This window comes from Thalassophryne amazonica, chromosome 4 (assembly GCF_902500255.1).
Source record: "Thalassophryne amazonica chromosome 4, fThaAma1.1, whole genome shotgun sequence".
Lineage (NCBI taxonomy): Eukaryota > Metazoa > Chordata > Actinopteri > Batrachoidiformes > Batrachoididae > Thalassophryne > Thalassophryne amazonica.
Window position 1 is genome coordinate 49,333,906 of NC_047106.1, and position 23,305 is coordinate 49,357,210.

A 23,305-nucleotide genomic window follows, 5' to 3' on the forward strand; every position below is an offset into this window, starting at 1 on the left:
GATAAATGATAAGGGCTGTGATTCAGAAAATCCATTTTATCAGCTCTGATAAAGCCCAGCACATAATAACGTACCTTTGACCCTCCACATACAGTACATCCGCACTACCCATGGACGGTGTCAGATAAGGCCATGTGGACCTGCAGTTATGAAGGATCAGAAATGATGACTGACCCTGTTTATGTCTGGCAAACAGAACAAAAAACAATAATACTGTCTGCTTTTACATTTCCTAAAAGCTATACAGTTAACTGTCTTTAGTCAGAGCAACAGTGGAGCACAATGAGTGGTGCTGCGCAGTAACTCCAAGAAAATATTTCAGGAATACTTCTCGTACTTTATCAATTTTCACACAGAAATTCATGTTAATGTGTGCATACTTGCATGCTTCTGCAGATACAAAGTTTTTTTTAAAAAAAAGTGCTGTCTGCTGGCCTTGAGTCAACAGAAGATCTTTCTTTAAACTGAAATCATTTGTTTTCTGACATGAAATGACAATAAAGTCAGTCTGCTGTTTGTGGTCCCAGTTACCTTCCCAATTCCAGAAATGAGGAAACCGGAACAATTTTTTACAAAAGCAGTCCAAATTTGTGTGTTGTTCTATTGTAATCCGATGATAGCCTTTTAGCCTGGTAGTTATTACCATACTATGACACAAAGCTAAAATGTTAAAATCTCAAAGCTGTCTTCTGCTGAAGAGTGCAGCATGCATTTCATGAGATTTATGCTGATGAGAAGAATCAGGAGGATTTTGCACAATGAATGGTAAGTCTCTATCAGTGCATGTTCCAGCCGTCACTTACTTTATGAAGTCACTTACTTTTGCTCTATGCCAGAGTGAAGGAGCTGTGTAACTTAAAGAGAGCTGGTGTGTGCGTCACGGAGCTGTACTAATATTCCCACACTCTCCCCTATCTACAGCCACTAGACATTGCTGTGCACAATCGCTGCCCACTCCAGTCAATGAAATCACTCACTACTCACTTTAATTTGCATTGTATTTTAATTATAGTTTTTAATTGTAGCTTGGCATTAAAATAACTCAGCAGACAAATACACATTCAAACAGGAATGATTAATTTAAAAATCCACTAACAAAGTAAGACTCAAACCCATCTGTAAAATTACAGTAAAAGGCACCCCCTATTTGTACAAATTACATCAAATTATTCACTTTTTGTAGCTGAAGATTCATCTCGACAACACAAATTTTGTTGAACAAAACCATGTTCAAAACCGAATTGGTCGTTGTGTTCTATGCTATTACCACAGATTACAAACATTAGATTACACAGATACCCGATTAGGTATCTGTGTGGATTTTGTGCCAAACAAGTGCACAACTGCATGTCACAATATTGCCAATCTTTTTTTAATAAACCTGTGTGCAAGCAGCTCATGTAAATGTCACTTGTTTTCACTTCTTTCTGTAGTCCACACAAATTTCCAAAGCTGTCTCTTTAGATTGGAAATGACACCAAAAAATAAAGGGTGTTTAAGTACAAATGTCAACTCTGTCAACTGCAAATACTTATCTACTCGTGCTAAAGCTGCAATGACCGAACTGTAAGAAACCGCCTAAAGGAAATGGGATTTACATACAGAAAAGCTAAACGAAAGCCATCATTAACACCTAAACAGAAAAAAACAAGGTTACAATGGGCTAAAGAAAAGCAATTGTGGACTGTGGATGACTGGATGAAAGTCATATTCAGTGATGAATCTCGAATCTGCATTGGGCAAGGTGATGATGCTGGAACTTTTGTTTGGTGCCGTTCCAATGAGATTTATAAAGATGACTGTGTTGTGTGGGCCGCTGAAGAGGAGGTACTGCTGGCCCACCACCACCAGATGGCGCCCTGCTTGGAGTGCGGGCTCCAACCACGAGAGGGCGTTGGAGCCGCTGGAGGTGACAGCTGTCGTCTATCAACACCAGCTGTCACCCATCACCACCACTACAAAGACCGGACTGCAACTCCACCTCCTCGCCGAGAAATCAGCTACCATTCAGGTAACTTTCTCTGCTGACTCAAAACATTGAGTAATAATCTGTACTTCTTTGCAGCCGTTTTCCTGTGGTGTGTCCTTATCTGTGGGATTGGCGTTTGGTGTGATCAGCGACGGCTTCGCTTCACACTCCAACCAGATAAGTGGTTAGACAGGAGCTGCACGAGTGTGTGATTGGAGGTGGAGGTTTTCCCTCCTTTACTTAATACAGACTGTGGGATTACTGAGTGTGCGAACTCACACTCATCTGGACTGTCTCTGTTTTCTGCCAGCAGTACCGGGTCTGACTGCTGAAGACAGCGGCCACCTGGGGCGCAGGGCTTGGCGGCTCCGGTGTTCTTCAGCTCCGTTGGTGGTGAAAGCTGTGTGGGATCCGGCTCTTCTCTCGCCAGGCGTCTTCTATCGTCGAGCCTGCCCACACGTCACCTGGTGTATGATTGACAGTCCACCATATTGTTATTGTCTGTACGTCGTTGTGCGATTCACAACATTAAATTGTTACTTTTGGCTTATCCATTGTCCGTTCATTAACGCCCCCTGTTGTGGGTCCGTGTCACGACACTTTCACAACAGTGCCTGAAGACAACATGTAAATTTCCACAGTCATTGATGATATGGGGCTGCATGTCAGGTAAAGACACTGGGGAGATGGCTGTCATTACATCATCAATAAATGCACAAGTTTACATTGATATTTTGGACACTTTTCTGATGTTTAAGGATGATGAAATCATTTTTCAAGAAGATAATGCATCTTGCCATAGAGCAAAAACTGTGAAAACATTCCTTGCAAAAAGACACATATGGTCAATTTCATGACATAGGGTTAATGTCAACGAGCAGATGTGATTTGATGCAGGTGTTAGTTTTGGGGATGGAAATTTACAGGGTGATTCCATAATTTATTCCTCAGAATTGAGTGAGTCCATATTTTTTTCCTCTGCTTGGTCTAAAAAAGTAACCGTTACTGACTGCCACAATCTTTTTTTCTTGATTTCTTATAGTGTTTCTTAAAGCCAGAAAGTTGCCATTTGAAATGACTTTAGTTTTGTGTCATGTCTGTGATCTGCTTTTTTTCTACAAAATAAAACAACAGAATGAACATCCTCCGAGGCCGGTGATTCCATAATTTTTGCCAGGGGTTGTATTTCTTATTGTTACATGGGAAACAAGGTACCAGTAGATTCAGTAGATTCTCACAAATCCAACAAGACCAAGCATTCATGATATGTACACTCTTAAGGCTATGAAATTGGGCTATTAGTAAAAAAAAAAGTAGAAAAGGGGGTGTTCACAATAATAGTAGCATCTGCTGTTGAGGCTACAAACTCAAAACTGTTATGTTCAAACTGCTTTTTTAGCAATCCTGTGAATCACTAAACTAGTATTTAGTTGTATAACCACAGTTTTTCATGATTTCTTCACATCTGCGAGGCATTAATTTTGTTGGTTTGGAACCAAGATTTTGCGCGTTTTCGAGTGTGCTTGGGGTCATTGTCTTGTTGAAACACCCATTTCAAGGGTATGGTCCTCTTCAGCATAAGGCAACATGACCTCTTCAAGTATTTTGACATAAACAAACTGATCCATGATACCTAGTATGCGATATATAGGTCCAACACCATAGTAGGAGAAACATGCCCATATCATGATGCTTGCACCACCATGCTTCACTGTCTTCACTGTGAACTGTGGCTTGAATTCAGAGTTTGGGGGTTGTCTCACAAACTGTCTGCGGCCCTTGGACCCAAAAAGAACAATTTTACTCAGTCATCAGTCCACAAAATATTCCTCCATTTCTCTTTAGGCCAGTTGATGTGTTCTTTGGCAAATTGTAACCTCTTCTGCACATGTCTTTTATTTAACAGAGGGACTTTGCGGGGGATTCTTGCAAATAAATTAGCTTCACACAGGCGTCTTCTAACTGTCACAGCACTTACAGGTAACTCCAGACTGTCTTTGATCATCCTGGAGCTGATCAATGGGTGAGCCTTTGTCATTCTGGTTATTCTTCTATCCATTTTGATGGTTGTTTTCCATTTTCTTCCACGCGTCTCTAGTTTTTTTTTTTTTTTGTGTGTGTCCATTTTAGAGCTTTGGAGATCATTGTAGATGAACAGCCTATAATTTTTTGCACCTGTGTATAAGTTTTCCCCTCTCCAATCAACTTTTTAATCAAACTACGCTGTTCTTCTGAACAATGTCTTGAACGTCCCATTTTCCTCAGGCTTTCAAAGAGAAAAGCATGTTCAACAGGTGCTGGCATCATCCTTAAATAGGGGACACCTGATTCACACCTGTTTGTTCCACAAAATTGATGAACTCACTGACTGAATGCCACACTACTATTATTGTGAACACCCCCTTTTCTACTTTTTTTGCTAATAGCCTAATTTCATAGCCTTTAGAGTGTGCATATCATGAATACTTGGCCTTGTTGGATTTGTGAGAATCTACTGAATCTACTGGTACCTTGTTTCCCATGTAACAATAAGAAATATACTCAAAACCTGGATTAATATTTTTAGTCACATAGCACTACTATTATTCTGACCACTACTATAGTATCTTGTGGAGGAGATTCCACCAGAGTGCATCTCAAACATTCTGCATACAAATGAAGACTTGCCACCAATACCATGCTTCACTGGGGCGATCTCTGGCTGACACTCCTTAAAGTATGGAGTCATCAGTGCTCCAATACAAGCAAATTCATATTATTACAACGGTGATGGACGATGGAATCATTCAACTGCCTAAACCAAAAACATGCCCATGACTAATTAAGAGACCAAATACAATCGCAGATTACATGCCCCGCAAATACCAAAGTGCAATTTGATGCCCCAGATGCACTTGTGCTATGCACTTTCAAATGTGCACCATAAATGATCAAGCTAGCACCCCTTATCTCTCTGACGCAACCTTCAAGAATGTTACAATATCCAAATTTCTGTGACACTTCCTTGCCCATCACATAGAATGAAGTTTTGCCTTCCAAATGCAGATTATCTAAATGAACTCTATCCTGCATCCACCCCTGTGTGGCCTGAGTTTATCAGGTGGACCCTGTCCTTTGATCTGCACACAAACCCACGCATGCACAGGATATATAAAAGGTTGTTCCCATGAACTTTCTCTCGCGCCGTGACAAACGACATTGAATGCAGACTGCCTCAGCTTACACAGGAGGAAAAAAATAAGATAAAATGCCTACAGACTACAATGGACGTTGGGAGATGGTGAGCAATGAAAACTTTGAGGAGCTGATGAAGGCACTTGGTAAGTTTGGCTCACACCGCCAGCTCTGATATTTGGTTAAGTGAAGGCCTAATGGCAGCATACAACCCTGAAATGCAAGCTTTTGTTTGAAGATTCAGCAAGATCTGTGCGGAAAATCCGATTAACAAGTGACAGCAAGAGTGAGCAACAGCAGCAGTGTGCATGAGAGGATAAAAAGAGGTATGCAGCGGGACTGCCTCATTTCCTCATTGATCCGCTGTCAGGTCACGTTAACCTCCACTCTGGGAGCTGGTGTCATTTTGCACCATGCCAAATAAATATTGATTCACTCTCTTCTGCATTTTCATCCTCCTGGTGCCATGAAAAGGAGAAAATGGATTCTAACTCCAAAATCAGGCAGTAACCCCCCCAACCAAAAAAAATTAAAAATAAATAAAGAGGTGCACTGCTCTCCTTTTGATGTGCCATTGATCATACCTCTAAACACTTTTTATTATTCACGGCGTTCTCTGCAATTCATATGACAAATCCTGCTACACTCGGCCATGTAAACGCCGGAAATCCTGAACCCCAAATGCCTCCCACCTCATTTCCATCAAACGGATTGTAAAATGGCAACCTTATGGAAATGGGTCAAAAATGTGATTTAGGCAGATAAATATAGAAGCTTCATCTGTAAGAGTGATGGGAAGAAATTGAATTCTCACTTTAGGGGAAATGGAATATAAATATCAAAATGGGCTTAACGGGATGGAAAAACCCATTTCGGACTATTGTGACCACGAGAAAAGCCGATTTTAAGAGTAAATGAGGCTGTCAAAAAAAAAAAAAAAAAGCAGTACGAGTGGAATCATAATAATGTGGTATCATGTGTCTTTTAAGGACTCTGTAATGAAGATATAGCAGCTACAGCAATCTGACCCCAATGATGTTGAGCTCTCATCCAAATAATTGACTTCTGGAATGTGTGCCACACGTCATCCATATTGGGTTGAAAATCAGTTTACTTGACTTTGATCTTTGCCTAAAGTATTTTTAATCTCAAGGCCAACCTTCAGCCAAAGGGCCTAGGAGGAGTACAGGAACAAGCAGACAGACAAACAAACCGCAATTTTGACTTTGACCCCGACAACCTTGACCTTTGGCAGAACAAATCCCTTAAGAGCAGCTCTGAGGTCAGCCTACATGTAGCGGCTGCACTCACGATCCTCGGCATGTGAGATTTACTCACTACATATGCACAGTGACTCCTGCTGGCCTCTGTTACATACAAGCACACAGCAAGTTTGCTAGAAATGATCTATAAGACCTGGAGTTGAGAAACAAATAAATGTTTTCTGTAACTATTGCATGATTTAGTCACTAATCAGCAGCTTCACTGAGTAAAAGTCCTTCAACACATTTGTTCTATCCACTCACTAAACCAGCTACTTCAACTCTACAGACACTTAGATGAGATAATGGATGAGGATAGATGAGGTTTTAGAATTCATCATAGTACAGAAACAGCATTAGTGAAGGTTACAAATGATCTTCTTATGGCTTCGGACAGTGGACTTATCTCTGTGCTTGTTCTGTTGGACCTCAGTGCTGCTTTTGATACTGTTGACCATAAAATTTTATTACAGAGATTAGAGCATGCCATAGGTATTAAAGGCACTGCGCTGCGGTGGTTTGAATCATATTTGTCTAATAGATTACAGTTTGTTCATGTAAATGGGGAATCTTCTTCACAGACTAAAGTTAATTATGGAGTTCCACAAGGTTCTGTGCTAGGACCAATTTTATTCACTTTATACATGCTTCCCTTAGGCAGTATTATTAGACGGTATTGCTTAAATTTTCATTGTTACGCAGATGATACCCAGCTTTATCTATCCATGAAGCCAGAGGATACACACCAATTAGCTAAACTGCAGGATTGTCTTACAGACATAAAGACATGGATGACCTCTAATTTCCTGCTTTTAAACTCAGATAAAACTGAAGTTATTGTACTTGGCCCCACAAATCTTAGAAGCATGGTGTCTAACCAGATCGTTACTCTGGATGGCATTTCCCTGATCTCTAGTAATACTGTGAGAAATCTTGGAGTCATTTTTGATCAGGATATGTCATTCAAAGCGCATATTAAACAAATATGTAGGACTGCCTTTTTGCATTTACGCAATATCTCTAAAATCAGAAAGGTCTTGTCTCAGAGTGATGCTGAAAAACTAATTCATGCATTTATTTCCTCTAGGCTGGACTATTGTAATTCATTATTATCAGGTTGTCCTAAAAGTTCCCTAAAAAGCCTTCAGTTAATTCAAAATGCTGCAGCTAGAGTACTGACGGGGACTAGCAGGAGAGAGCATATCTCACCCGTGTTGGCCTCTCTTCATTGGCTTCCTGTTAATTCTAGAATAGAATTTAAAATTCTTCTTCTTACTTATAAGGTTTTGAATAATCAGGTCCCATCTTATCTTAGGGACCTCGTAGTATCATATTACCCCATTAGAGCGCTTCGCTCTCAGACTGCGGGCTTATTTGTAGTTCCTAGGGTTTGTAAGAGTAGAATGGGAGGCAGAGCCTTCAGCTTTCAGGCTCCTCTCCTGTGGAACCAGCTCCCAATTCAGATCAGGGAGACAGATACCCTCTCTACTTTTAAGATTAGGCTTAAAACTTTCCTTTTCGCTAAGGCTTATAGTTAGGGCTGGATCGGGTGACCCTGGACCATCCCTTGGTTATGTTGCTTTAGACGTAGACTGTGGGGGGGTTCCCATGATGCACTGTTTCTTTCTCTTTTTGCTCCGTATGCATCACTCTGCATTTAATCATTAGTGATCGATCTCTGCCCCCCTTCTCGGCATGTCTTTTTCCTGGTTCTTTCCCTCAGCCCCAACCAGTCTCAGCAGAAGACTGCCCCTCCCTGAGCCTGGTTCTGCTGGAGGTTTCTTCCTGTTAAAAGGGAGTTTTTCCTTCCCACTGTGGCCAAGTGCTTGCTCATAGGGGGTCGTTTTGACCGTTGGGGTTTTTCATAATTATTGTATGGCCTTGCCTTACAATGTGGAGCGCCTTGGGGCAACTGTTTGTTGTGATTTGGCGCTATATAAGAAAAAAGTTGATTGATTGATTGATTGATAATGAAACTAAATCACCTGTTTTCGATGCACAGGTACAAAAAGTACATGATAGGGCTTTCACTCACTGAAGGCGAGGTTACACATCTCTGCTAATCAGTGAGTGGAATGCCCCCCCCCCCCCCCCCCACAACCATCCACCACCACCTCCAAAAAAAAAAAAAAAAAAGCCACAGACAAACACATACAAGATGAGAGAACATTTTTTTCTAGACCAGTAAATACATTGTCCTTTCTTACAGACATTGACTTTGCCACCAGAAAGATCGCCGCTCACCTCCATCAGACCAAAGTGATCGTCCAGAATGGAGACCGCTTCGAAACCAAGACTCTGAGCACCTTCCGAAACTATGAAGTCAACTTTACTGTGGGAGAGGAGTTTGAGGAGCACACAAAGGGCCTGGACAACCGCAAGGTCAAGGTAGGTCTCCTCAACATCCACATTTTTTATTACATATATGGCAAAGAAAGAGCTGCACATGTTGTGTTTTTGTGTGTCAGACACTAGTTGTCTGGGATGGAGACAAACTAGTGTGTGTCCAAAAGGGGGAGAAGGAAAATCGAGGCTGGACACATTGGATTGAAGGAGACCTTCTATACCTGGTGAGACAGACACAATCCCACAACAGCAACACAACAGACTACAGTAAAGCATATTTTTTCTGCACCAGCATGTTAAACCAGTTATCTCAGACTTAAAACCCTGAGGGGCTTTTTTTTTTTTTTTTTTTTTTTTTTTTAGACTTACTGTGGTAGTAAAAAAAATCCTCAGTGCAAACTATCCGAGGTGGACCAGATTTGTCCTGAGATGCTGAAGTCTCTGGATGTTGTTGGGCTGTTATGGCTGATATGGTTATACAATGTTGGGTGGACGGCGGGGACAGTTCCTCTAGAATTACAAAGTGGGGCGGTTGTCCTCATCTTTAAAATAAAGGGGGACCAGAGAGTGTGTAGGGGAAGCCGGGGCACAGTGGATCAGAAATGTTGTGTTGTGGCAGCATAAACACATTATGCATAGGTTGAGGTCATTCTATTGTGGATTTAATGTTGGGAAAGTGTAGTGACACAGACCCACAACAGGGGGCGTAAATGAACGGACAATGGATAAGCCAAAAAACAACAATTTACTGTTGTGAATGTGCACAACGACATACAAACAATCACAGATTTTGAAGACAGTCAATGTACAAAAGTGACGTGTGGGCAGGCTTGAGGATAGAAGACGTCTGTCCAGAGAAGAGCCGGGTCCCACACGATTTCCACTGCCAACGGATCTGGAACACACCGGAGCCGCCAAGTCCTGAATCCCCAGGTGGCCACCGTCTCCAGCTGTCAGACCTGGTACTGCTGGCAGGAAGCAGAAACAGTTAATGGTGGGTGTGTGCACACACCCAGCAAAACAGTCAGCAAGCAGTTCCTTTTTAGTGGGAAAAACACTTCCACCTCCTGATCTCACTATGTCCAAAGTTCGTGCAGATCCCAAATTACACTCAACCACTGCAGGAGTGAGGAGCGGGAACACCAACTCCTCCCAACTTCTACAACCTCAGCTTCAAGCTGCAAGTGTAACGGGTTACGTCTGCAAACTCAGAATTGACAGTTTAACAGCTCTCCTAGCCTAGATGCAAAGAACGTTACAACTAAACTTGCTGCAAACTAAATATGTGCGAACTGCACCAGACGGCTGAGTCGTTTTACCTGAAAGGTTTGACGATTTCTCGGCAGGGAGGTGGAGTTGCTGCATTCAGGCAGGGCGCCCTCTGGTGGTGGGCCAGCAGTACCTCCTCTTCAGCAGCCCACACAACAGGACCCCCCCCTCAACAGGCGCCTCCCGGTGCCCGACCAGGCTTGTCAGGACGTCGGCAGAAGAAATCGGCCAGGAGGGCCGGGTCCAGGATGAAGCTACTCTTCACCCAGGAGCGTTCTTTGGGTCCATAACCCTCCCAGTCCACCAGATACTGGAACCCCCGGCCCTGTCGACGGACGTCCAGGAGCCTGCGCACAGTCCAAGCAGGCTCCCCGTCGATGATCCGGGTAGGAGGTGGCGCCGGTCCGGGGGTGCAGAGGGATGAGGTGTGGTATGGTTTGATACGAGAGACATGGAAGACAGGGTGAATCCGCAGTGAAGCTGGCATCTTCAGCTTCACTGCGGCCGGACTGAGGACTTTGAGAATAGGAAATGGTCCAATGTAAAGGTCTTTCAACTTCTGGGATTCCACTTGAAGGGGGATGTCCTTGGTGGATAGCCAAACCTCCTACCCGGGCTGGTATGCAGGGGCAGGGGAACGCCGGCGGCCTGCATGGGCCTTGGCCCTCGTCCAGGCTTTAAGCAGGGCAGAGCGCGCAGTGCGCTACACCCAACGGCACCTCCTTAGGTGGGCCTGGACCGAGGGTACCCCGACCTCTCCCTCCACAAGCGCAAACAATGGGGGCTGGTACCCCAAACATACCTCAAACAGGGAGAGGCCGGTGGCAGATGAAATTTGGCTGTTGTGAGTGTACTCGATCCAGGCCAGATGGTTGCTGCAGGCCGTCAGGTGTGCGGAAGTCACGCAGCGGAGGGCCTGCTCCAAATCCTGGTTCGCCCGCTCTGCCTGCCCATTCGTCCGGGGATGGTACCCGGACGAGAGGCTTACGGTGGCCCCCAGTTCCCTACAGAAACTCCTCCAGACTTGCGAGGAGAACTGGGGACCATGGTCTGAGATGATGTCGGATGGAATCCCATGCAGACGCACGACATGGTGGACCAGGAGGTCTGCAGTCTCCTGGGCAGTCGGGAGCTTCGGGAGGGCCATGAAGTGGGCCGCCTTGGAGAACCGGTCCACTATCACGAGGATCGTTGTCATGCCCTGGGACGGCGGCATGAAGGACAAAGAAGTGAGGTGGAACTCGCACTTCTCACCGTTCACATACAGCCGGTTCTCCCACAACTGCTGAAGGACCTGATGTACATGCCACACGAGTCTCAGGATTCGGGGAGAAGATGAGAATATCGTCAAGGTATACGAAGACGAACCGATGCAGGAAGTCCCGCAAGACGTCATTAACCAAGGCTTGGAACGTCGCAGGCGCATTGGTGAGGCCGAACGGCATGACCAGGTACTCAAAGTGACCTAACGGGGTGTTAAATGCCGTCTTCCACTCGTCTCCCTTCCGGATCCGAACCAGGTGATACGCATTCCTAAGATCCAATTTGGTGAAAATTTGGGCTCCATGCAAGGGCATGAATACTGAATCTAACAGAGGCAGCGGGTATCGGTTGCGAACCGTAATTTCGTTCAGCCCTCTGTAGTAAATGCATGGACGGAGTCCGCCATCTTTCTTGCCCACAAAAAAGAAACCTGCTCACATCGGGGAGGTGGAGTTCCGGATCAACCCGGCAGCTAAAGAGTCCCGGATGTAGGTCTCCAATGATTCGCGCTCAGGACGTGAGAGATTGTACAACCTGCTGGACGGGTACTCAATGCCCGGGATCAAATCAATGGCACAATCGTACGGACGATGTGGGGGTAGAGTGAGTGCCAGATCTTTGCTGAAGACGTCAGCAAGATCGTGGTACTCCTCAGGCACCGCCGACAGATTGGGGGGGACTTTAACCTCCTCGTTAGCTGTCACACCGGGTGGAACCGAGGATCCTAAACATTCCCGGTGGCAGGTTTCGCTCCACTGCGTCACTACCCCAGAGGGCCAATCTATCCGGGGATTGTGCTTAACCATCCATGGAAATCCCAAAATCACTCGGGAGGTAGAAGGTGTTACATAAAACACAATCTCCTCCCTGTGATTCCCAGACACAACCAATGTCACGGGCTGTGTCTGGTGTGTGATTAATGGGAGTAGAGTGCCATCTAGTGCCCGTACCTTCAATGGGGAAGGTAGAGCCACTAGAGGGAGCCCCATCTCCCTTACCCATCTGCTATCCAGCAGATTTCCTTCCGACCCTGTGTCCACCAGTGCTGGGGCATGAAGGGTTAGATCCCCATTCAGGATCATAACTGGGATGCGTGCGGATCGACGGGGTTTCCCCGCATGAATGTTATGGCCCACCCTTAACCCAGTCTCTAGGTGCGGGCGTGCTAGTTTAACCGCTTGGGGCAGTTCCTTTGTATGTGCTCACTTGAGCCACAGAAAAAACATTCTCCGCGGGCCAGCCTCCGTTGTCTGTCATTAGATTTTACTTTAGCCCTGCTCATGTCCATAGCTTCATCAGCAGGGGGAGCTGTTGCCACACAAAGCTCTCCGGCTGTGGAGCGTGGGGACAGCGGCACCCTTTCGGACCCGGAAGGAAGAGGGACGGCTCGCGCCCGGCCACGCCCCTCGCCCCGCTCCCGACGATGTTCCTCTAATCGGTTGTCTAACCATATAACCAGGTCGATAAGCCCATCAAAATCCCGCGGCTCATCCTTAGCCAGCAGATGCTCCTTCAGGACCGGAGACAGTCCACTTATGAAGGCGGCGCGGAGTGCAACAGTATTCCAGCCGGACCTCGCAGCCGCGATGCGGAAGTCGACTGCATACTCGGCTGCACTCCGACACCCCTGTCTCATCGACAGCAGCACGGTCGAAGCGGTCTCGCCTCTATTGGGATGATCCAACACTTGTTTGAACTCCCTCACAAACCCAGTATATGTCGTTAGGAGCCGTGAATTCTGCTCCCAGAGCGCCGTAGCCCAGGCGCGTTCCTCTCCTCGAAGCAAGTTTATGACATAAGCCACCCAGCTGGCATCTGACGCGTACATGACAGGACGTTGTGCAAAGACGAGCGAACACTGCATCAAGAAGTCCGCACATGTCTCAACACAACCCCCGTATGGTTCCAGCGGGCTTATGTATGCTTCAGGGGAAGTGGGGGGGGGGTTCGTTGAATCACCACTGGAATGTCTGTATTTGACACTTGAACAGCAGGAGGAGGTGCTGCAGCAGCGCCCTGTGTGTGCGCTTCCACCCGGGCGGTGAGAGCCTCCATCCTCCGATTGAGTATAACATTCTGCTCGGTTACCAAGTCCAACTGAGTAGTGAAGGCGGTTAGGATTTGCTGCAGCTGACCTAATATGCCTCCTGCCGGCGCCTGTGCACCCTGCGTTTCCATTGGTGGTTCATTCGGTGGTTGATGCCCCTCGGAATCCATGACGTTGGCCGAGAAATCCTGTTGGGAAAGTGCAGTGACACAGACCCACAAGAGGGGGCGTAAATGAACGGACAATGGATAAGCCAAAAAACAACAATTTACTGTTGTGAATGTGCACAACGACATACAGACAATCACAGATTTTGAAGACAGTCAATGTACAAAGGTGACGTGTGGGCAGGCTCGAGGATAGAAGACGTCTGTCCAGAGAAGAGCCGAGTCCCACACGATTTCCATTGCCAACGGATCTGGAACACACCGGAGCGTCCTGAATCCCCAGGTGGCCACCGTCTCCAGCTGTCAGACCTGGTACTGCTGGCAGGAAGCAGAAACAGTTAATGGTGGGTGTGTGTGCACACACCCAGCAAAACAGTCAGCAAGCAGTTCCTTTTTAGTGGGAAAAACACTTCCACCTCCTGATCTCACTATGTCCAAAGTTCGTGCAGATCCAAAATTACACTCAACCACTGCAGGAGTGAGGAGCAGGAACGCCAACTCCTCCCAACTTCTACAACCTCAGCTTCAAGCTGCAAGTGTAACGGGTTACGTCTGCAAACTCAGAACTGACAGTTTAACAGCTCTCCAAGCCTAGATGCAAAGAACGTTACAACTAAACTTGCTGCAAACTAAATATGTGCAAACTGCACCAGACGGCTGAGTCGTTTTACCTGAAAGGTTTGACGATTTCTCGGCAGGGAGGTGGAGTTGATGCCTGGCACTTATGGGATGTGGTGATTGATGTAGATGTGTGACAGCTGTCACTCCAGGCTGCTCCTGGGAGGTGGCTGCGCCCTCTGGTGCCTGAAGCCCGCCATTCAGGCAGGGCGCCCTCTGGTGGTGGGCCAGCAGTACCTCCTCTTCAGCGGCCCACACAACATTTAATACAGCAAGTTATTGTTTATAAGGCTGTTATTTATTTCTCCCCAAGTGTAATTTACAGGTGTTTAAAATTGATTTAAAAATTTTTGATTCACTGTGCCCCGGACACTAATTCATGGTGAATCAACTTGGAATATAATGAAAAAACACATGATTATAAAGATTTCTTCAAAATTATTAAATATACGCTGATGCATATACAAACTATAATCCAGCAAACCAGCTATGTAATGTGTGAGTGTCTTATATAGTGATATAAGTCCTTTAGAAACTATTATAAATACAACTGTCGTCATTTCTGTTCAAATGTGAAAACAGCTGTTTATATACACAAATTATGTAACAAATTTTTATTTTGTTCCTGGGTACACAGTGTGTTTTCCTAACCTGTTATGCCTTAAATAAATATAAAATAGCTGTTATTCCACAGAAACTTTGCTTCTGTGATCAGGACAGTGATATTTTGAAATCTGTCTGTTTTCAAGAATATTCTTGATTCGCCTTCACTACTACTGAGTAGTCTTCTAGAATATTCTTTAACTGCTAGAACTGTCCAGAATTTTCTAGAAGTTTCCAGAATTACTTAGAAATTTCAAGAAACTTTTAGAACGTTAAAAAAAATAAAATCAAAGTTTGTGCTGAATGTAGTCATTTTTCCATAGACTTTCACTTTCACTTCACTTTATTTATTCAACGTCTCCAAAGGAGCAATGGGCTGTACAGCAATGGGTATACAGAAAAGCACAGAATAAAAAGAAAAGAAAAGCAAAAACACACCAAACATTCAGTACACAAGGGGGACACAGTACAGACCTGGATCGATGGAAAAGGAACCGAGTTACCTAACACGATTTGCCATCAGCCCTATGTACCTGCTTCTCTCCTCCAGTCAGCATTCAGAACAGAGATAGCCGCAGGTACAAAGGAATGCTTATATCTATTACTCTTCACTGTAGGAAACCTAAGCGTCGCTCCAGATGGCAAATAACAAAATTCATCATGGAGAGGGTGGGCCAGATCAGATAAAATTCTCTGAGCCTTCCTCTTCACCTGTCTGGAAAACAAGTCAGTGAGGTCTGCTGGGCCCCCAAAAGCTTGCTGCACAATTCTACAATGTTGTGAAGTGGCTTCCTTGCTTTAATGTTGAGATTTCCGTACCAGCACATCATCGAAAATGTTAAAACCGATTCAATACAAGATTTATAAAATAGGGTCATTATTGTCCTGTCCACTTGAAAATATGACAGCTTACGAAGACAAAACAGATGCTGCTGCCCCTTCTTGTACAGCAGGTCTGCATTGTCATTAAAGTTCAACTTGCTATCAATCAGCATTCCCAAGTATTTATAGTTGTCCACATGCTCCACCTTTTGGCCTTTGATTGTAGTGGTTTTGGGTGAGGACATCCGTTTCCGAAAGTCACTAACCATATCTTTTGTCTTGTCAACATTCAGCTGCAAGAAGGAGTCGTCACACCACTGAACCATATCTGCCAAGACAGGGCCATGTTCCCTTTCATCACCATGCAGGAGACTGATTATAACAGAATCATCTGCAAATTTTAATATATGGCGATTCTTATAGTGGCTGCAACAGTCATTTGTATACAAAATATACAAGAGGGGACAACACACAACCCTGTGGTGAGCCTGCTGAGGAATATAAAACATCAGAAAGGCAACCATTTACCCTCACTCGCTGAGCTCTCCCTGTTAAAAAGTTCAAAATCCAACCTGCCATAGTAAAATCAAGTTTAAAATCCTTAACAAGCTTATTTATTAAAATATGTGGTTGGATAGTGTTAAAAGCAGAAGAAAAGTCTAAAAAAAAAGAAGACGTGCATGTGCCTTAGGACTTTCTAAATGCTTCAGGAACAAATTTAAGAGGGTGGCAGTAGCATCCTCCACGCCTTGACCAGCCCTATAAGCAAACTGAAGAGGATCGAGTAAATGCTCCACCTGTGAAAGAAGTTCATTCTTCATCAATTTTTCAAAAGACTTCATTACTAATGAAGTAAGATCCACAGGTCTAAAATCATTGAAGACCTTAGCGGATTTGGTTTTGGCCACAGGGATTATTGTGCTTTGTTTCCAAACATTAGGAACCCTCTGTTTGTTGACTGACCTTTGAAATATATCAAAAAAGACTGGGCCTAGTTGTTCTGCACAAGAGGATAATAAACGGCCGCAGATATTGTCTGGCCCCGGACTTTTTTTGGCCTTGGTTCTTCTGAAACGAGTAACCACAGCCTGTTCATTAAAAGAAGGAGAACCTGGGCATAACAAGTCATTTTTCCATTTACAAATTTCATGATTAAAATCCAGAGACTCAAATCTCAAGTAAAAATCATTAAAATCTTGGGTCAATTCTTTTCCAGATTTAGTGTCATTAAGAGTTATCTTGTGATTATTATTTTTTGTTGGGAAAGTGTAGGTACACGGACCCACAACAGGGGGCGCAAATGAACGGACAATGGAGGAAGTCAAATAACAACACTTTACTGTTGTGAATAAGCACAACACACACAACAGATTACAACAATAGACAAAAAGCCAAATCACAAAAGGTGTCGTGTGGGCAGGCTCGAAGATAGAAAACGTCTGTCCAAGGTAGAACCGGAACCACACGATTTCCTCCGCCACCAGACCCCGGGAATACTGGAGCCGCCAAGTCCCGAACTCCCAGGTGGCCACTGCCTCCGCGTGTCGGACCTGGTACTGCTGGCGAGGAACAAAAATGCAATTAAATGTGGGCGCGTTTGCACCCAGCAATCCACACGGCAGGAAAACTACCTCCACCTCTCGTTGGAAAAAGAGTCTGCTATACAATGCACAAAAGGTTACTGTCGAAAGATCACACAGTCAGCTGAGAACGTTACCTTCCAGGTAGAGCGATATCTCGGCAAAGAGGTGGAGACGTCGTCCTGCTGATGTACCCCTGCTGATCAGGTGATTGGTAACAGCTGTTGCAGGTGATGCGTGACAGCTGTCACCCTGGCTGCTCCTGTGAGGCGGCTGCGCCCTCTGGTGCCTGGAGCCCGCACTCCAGACAGGGCGCCCTCTGGTGGTGGGCCAGCAGTACCTCCTCTTCTGGCGGCCCACACAACAATTTTTCTTCCTATTTGATCCTAAAATCAAATTTAAACCATCCCAAACGGAGCCCATTTGGTTTTGGCTAAATTGTTTTTCTAGTTTGGTCTTATAACCCAATTTAGCCTTCCTGATCTCAGTTTTAATCTCCCTTTGAAGCTTTAGCACCTCTTCCCGATTTCCCTGATGAAAGGCTTTCATTTTCCTGTTAATTAAAATCCTTACAGATCTTGAAAACCAAGGTTTACTGTTCGGATATATTTTAACAGTCTTTTTAGGAATCAAAAGATCTTCACAGAAGGTTACAGAGCTGAAGAGAGCTCATCATAAACATAAGCAGTTGAAATATAACACTTAGAAGCCAGGAACATAAATTGTGTTACATAGTGTTATAGAAATAATTAATGGAAAATAAATGTATAAGCTTCAACAAGTAATATTTGTCATCCACTTGATACTGGGGCTTAGTAAATCACTTTCTAGACTGATTCACTGTGCCCCGATTCACTGTGCCCCAGGTGCATGTGACACACATGAGTCATGTTATCAAATAGCTGATTGTCTGGAGAAGACATAACACATGCTCATCAGTTGGATGGGGTAGTCTTCTAACTAAGAACAATTTTTGGGCCACCTTTCCTCTGTTGTGAGAAATAAATACAAAGACAATGACATCCACAAAATTGACTTTTGATAGGAAAAAATGACTTTACTTGTCATTTAGTTTTACCCTTAATGTATCCAAAAACAAAACACTAATTTATAAGAGGGATGTCGTTATGTATAAAACTATGACATAACTACTGCAAATATATATGTAGTTTTGCAGATATAGCTACAGATTCACTGTGCCCCATGATTCACAGTGCCCTGGTTTCCCCTACCAATTATAGAGGAATCACACTTCTCTGCCTCCTTAGGAAAGCCTGTGCCAGGGTACTAGAGAGGAGACTTAGTCAAACCTCAGATTCAGGAGGTGCAATGCGGGTTCCATTCTGGTCGTGGAACAGCGGGCCACCACTTTACCCTCGCCAGGATATTAGAAGCATCTTTGGAGTATGACCAACCAGCATTGCAAAACAAACATTCCCAACAGTGACTATTCCCCAGTCATGAGTCACGATTGGCTGAGCTCATATCTTGCAAATTTTTAGACAGTTATGACCTTGAGTTTGCCCTTTAATGATCACATAAGGTAAAACACACTAGAACCAAGAGAAAATTGATATATGACTTCATGTTAGTGTTTCACCGTAACAATGTATGTATCTGAACTGCTGCGATAAGGTGAATCTTTCAAGGTCACCCAAAGTCAAAGGTTATGTGACCAATAGAAAGGTTATGTATGAAAGCAAACAGTGTGTCTCAATCCTCACAATAGTCAAACTAAATATCCACCATTGCAAAGCTTCTGTTATCTTTGTAGTGATGTCACACGTGAGTTTCTGACAAATCAGCACTATGCATCACTAAACAAGATAACAGAAGCTTTTGTAACAGTGTCGATCTGATTAGGACAAAGCATTGCATCACGCTGGACGTGTAATCTAAAGGTCTCTGTGTTCTCTTTCAGGAACTCACTGCTGTGGACAAAACCTGCCGCCAAGTGTTTAAAAAGATGAAATAAGAAAGGAAGAAATTTTATCTGCACAATATTGTCGCAGTATTGTAATGCGTTTTACTTGTATTTATTATGTAATTGTGTGGACTTGCAATAAACAGATTTAAAACCCACTCTAAACTTTACTGATTACTGATGGATGCGCTGCAACAAATTTAATAAAATAAAAGAAGACTAGTTTGGCAAAAATGTAATCATTTTAGTTCATGGTCTTTTGATATTATTATTATTGTAGTTTTTTTTTTTTTATTATTTGGAATGGCATTTTTCAGGGACCCATAATTCCTTGTGGGGTGGAATAGTTCCTGTCTCAGCCTGCATTCTCTTACCTGGAAACAGACGAGTGATTATTGGTCTCAAAGTTTTTCAAAGCAACACAGGTGTTCAGAATTCTCGCTGTGTGCAGTAATCAGAGTAGAAAAGACAAATTAAGTATAATTTTAAAATGATATCGAGCTGAGTTTGACTCAATTGACTTCAAAGAGTTCATTCATAAATTCACTAAAAAGAGATTATATTCTTAAAGATTTTGGAAAGGAGGAAATACTAAAGATTAGATGTAGATATGTAACATTTCCAGTCTCACCAAAGACAAAAGAGCTCCAATTTAGAATTACTAAGAAGATTTATCCAACAAACAAGTTTTTAAAACAGAGATTCAAAATGGATGTAGGTAACTGTGGCTTTTGTGAGAGTGGAATTGAAGACCTGCAGGACCATCTTTGTTTTTTGTGTGAAACAGTGCAAAGCTTTTGGTTTGAGCTTCAACAACGGATTGTCTCTAAAGGAATTTGGATTGGCAATCTAACCATTACAGACATCAAGTTTGGAATATTTTGTAACAACTGTAATGACTTTGGTATTAACAATATAATTTAATTAGCAAACATTACATACACAAATGTCATTTTTTTCAAGTGATTGAATGCAATAATGCTTCAAAACTAGCTTCCTTTATAGACAAATTTGATCTGTGAATGCTGGTTGCCCTATATTTTATTTTTCTTTTATTATTTCTAAATAATATACAGTAAGCCCCTTATGTTCTTTTATTACCTTTGCAATACTCAATGGCCATTCAAATATGGCCGTCTGGTATTGCGAAGGCTTTTCATCCGTCCGTCTGTCCAGCTGTCTGTCTGTGCTCACTGCAAATCCAGTCCTATTACTGCTAAGGTCTTCAAATTCACAGGCAGCATTCTTGAGCCACAGACCTTGGGCACGTTCAAAGATGGCTAACCTTGACCTATTGACCTTAAGAGGTATTTTAAGGGGTTAAAAAGTCATATTCTCTACTTAATTTTATGGCATGATCTCATGGATGTTAGCGTGGTGATGACACTTGGTGTTGCTAGCTGCTAACTTCGCTTCGTTTTTGGCTAGAAATAACACCTTTTTCATATATTATGTAAAAGCTAGCGAGACTTAAAAACTTCTAAAACTGAAAACATTGTTTTTTGTGACTTCATAACACCTCTGGAAGGATTTGCAAAACATTTAGCGGATGTTAGCATGGTGATATCACTTCTTGGTTTTGCTAACTGCTAACTTCATTTCATTTTGGCTAGAAATGACACCTTTCTCATATATTATGTAAAGCTAGCGAAAATTAAGCACTTCTAAAACTGAAAATGCTATTTTTGGAACCTAACAAGACCTCTGAACTGATTTACAAGACAATTTGTGGATGTTCGCGTGCACGTTAACTTCTAACTAACTCAAAACTCCTATGGAGTTCAATTTGTTTCATTAATACCTGCAAATGCACAGAGGGTGATCTACAAATATTCCTTGATTTGCACAACTTACTCTCTTGTCAAGAGCTCATATATGTGCAAATGCAAGGACAAGCACAAAATGGCAATATTTGCATATAATGATGCTGATAAAAGGTGAAAAAGTCATCATAGACTACTAGAACAAATTTCTTAACACACTTTCATTGTAAAGATAACTATAAAAGTGTGAAATTTCCCTTTTTCTGTTTTTCATACAATATGATCAAAGGACATAATAAGTGCCCGTAGTCTAAGAATCACCCGTATGCAGCTATTTCAAGATTTTCTACAGTATCTTTGTATTTGATTCATAAATTAAAAAAAAAAAAGTTCATTCAAAAGTTCAATGACATCCAAAAATCTGCTCATCACTTTGTATAATTCTGTTTTTTCAGGTACTGGTCTTTCAACACTTAAATCTTATGTTAAACCAATGTTAATTTTAATGTTAACTCCAGTTGATGCAGTCATTACTGAGGCTGGAATGACAGGAACTATTCTAAAGGCATGTTGCATTATGGGTCACTGAAAGACTCCATAGTGTTGATTTGCAGTTGACTTGTTTGTCTACTGGGCGTGCTGTTTTACAGTGTGACAGACGGTGATCGGTGACACTGACAGGTACAACAAGCTCTGTGTATTTCAGGAAGCTTTGGAGGCTCCACGTTGCCAAAGGAAATTCCACAAAGTTAAAAAGCCAAACAAATAACTAACACCAGAGACAAAGCAGGTGTTTCAAAATAAAAGCAACATTTTTGCAAAACATTCAAATTAAAGACTTTTTTATTCATCTAACATGACAACTAGGTGAAGTAAGTAGCTCCCACCATGGCTACATGTCCACATTCTGATTTTCATTAAAAAAAAGGGCTGTTTTTGTAGGGATTTCACAAGTTTGTCAAAACTGAACAAAGGGGCATTTTCCTTGAATTTCCTCTATGATATAATGATAAAGGGTACTTAATGTAGAATATTCCTGGACAGGTTCCTGCTGCACGGTCTGAGTGCTGTGTGGTGCAGATTTTTGAATCATAATGTTGTGACATTTTGTCCAATTGAAATTAAAAGTAAATCGGCTATTATAAAGCAACTTTCAATTCCTAAAGGTTTGCTGGTGTAAAAATGTGTGCAAACACCATTGCGCTCACAAGTACACCCACATGCTGAGTTGCTAACAGTGCGCAATGAGGGCTGTGTCTGTCAAATGAGCAAAATAGCATGTATTGTCAGTTTAGCATGATTACCTTCATGAATATGCAATTTGGGGTTCGTCCCCCTGAGTGCTCAAAACTGTGGGAGGGAAAATGCAGATAGCTGAGGTTTGTAAAAGCAACATGATTTATCAACATCAAAAGGATATTATTGGGTGCTGACTGTAATTTATGTGTATTTGTGAAACCTTGGTGTTAACTGATTGTGCTTGACAGACTACTGTTCCAGAATGCTCTTCCAGCACAGAGGCTGCACATAATAAAAAAAAAAATATTATTATAATTAATTGTAAACATCGGCAATATTTAAACTGAACTTTTTTTCAGAAGAAATGTCTCCATCTGTAACAGGTAGACTCAAATCCTCAAACTGCTGGCTGCATCATATTTCTGCCCACTATCAATTGTGCATTTAATCTTGGTAAATCACTTTGCCCCAGTGCATAAACATTTTGATTGCCTAGACATTTTAGCACTTGTTATCTGGGATCTCAGCAAATCAGGGCCCAAGACTGTTGTTTGTCATTTAAAAATGTGTTAACGCTCTTGTTTTGCAAAAAAAAAAGAAAAAAAAAAAAAGGATATTTTCAGGCCCCAAGATATCCTAGATTTGACAAAATTAAAAAGTGATATATTTCAGGAAAATCTCCTTAATAAAGGGATACTTTTCATTTCCCAGAACAAGCATGTGCTGCCTGCCACATGTCGTACCACAGACATGACCAGGCCTTAGGCTACACTAGCCTGGTTTAAATTATCTGAATCATCTCTGCATTTCAAGTATTTGCCTCATATATGACATTCAGGGGACAAAATATGTTGAAATGTGATGTGGAAATGGCATCATCATGTGTGTGGACAAGGTAAAAAAGGATCCTGGGCTCATTTCCTGAAAATATTTTATATTCATTACCGATGACTTTTTGGCACCCTTATTGGACCAATGAGCAGAATGTGTTGGAGACTCTGCTTAGTTTGTTTATTTATTTATTTTTGTTTGTTTTTTTATGAATTTGATGCACTGCTGCTATTTTAATAAAGTGTATTCCCCATTTGTGCTATTTTTTTTCATTTTTTTTTTTTTTTAATCGGAGCCTACCTATTACTTCTACCTTATGAAAAATAAGGCTGTGATTATAGCTAATAACTTTACTTGTGTGCTTTGTATATGTGTCCATGCTGATTGTTGAATGACCACCTGTAAATGTGGTTTTGTGATTGTGATTG

The 23,305-nt window shown here is 42.7% G+C and overlaps 1 protein-coding gene across 1 annotated transcript; it reads left to right on the plus strand.

The window, feature by feature from the left end:
* The first annotated feature begins 5,118 nt into the window (after positions 1 to 5,118).
* LOC117508176 (retinol-binding protein 2-like) lies at positions 5,119 to 19,196 on the plus strand. Its single transcript, XM_034167840.1, has 4 exons — positions 5,119 to 5,289; positions 8,615 to 8,793; positions 8,874 to 8,975; positions 19,042 to 19,196. Exons 1-4 carry the CDS (start codon positions 5,217 to 5,219, stop codon positions 19,093 to 19,095), a joined length of 408 nt encoding a protein of 135 aa, XP_034023731.1. The 5' UTR covers positions 5,119 to 5,216; the 3' UTR covers positions 19,096 to 19,196.
* Positions 19,197 to 23,305: the final 4,109 nt, after the last annotated feature.

What these genes read in the sequence shown, in the direction of transcription:
- LOC117508176 (XM_034167840.1), top strand. Translation starts at nt 5,217, where the DNA reads ATGCCTACAGACTACAATGGACGTTGGGAGATGGTGAGCAATGAAAAC. An exon ending in GGAGCTGATGAAGGCACTTG is followed by an intron (nt 5,290 to 8,614) that starts GTAAGTTTGGCT and finishes CCTTTCTTACAG; the next exon opens with ACATTGACTTTGCCACCAGA. An exon ending in AAGGAGACCTTCTATACCTG is followed by an intron (nt 8,976 to 19,041) that starts GTGAGACAGACA and finishes GTTCTCTTTCAG; the next exon opens with GAACTCACTGCTGTGGACAA.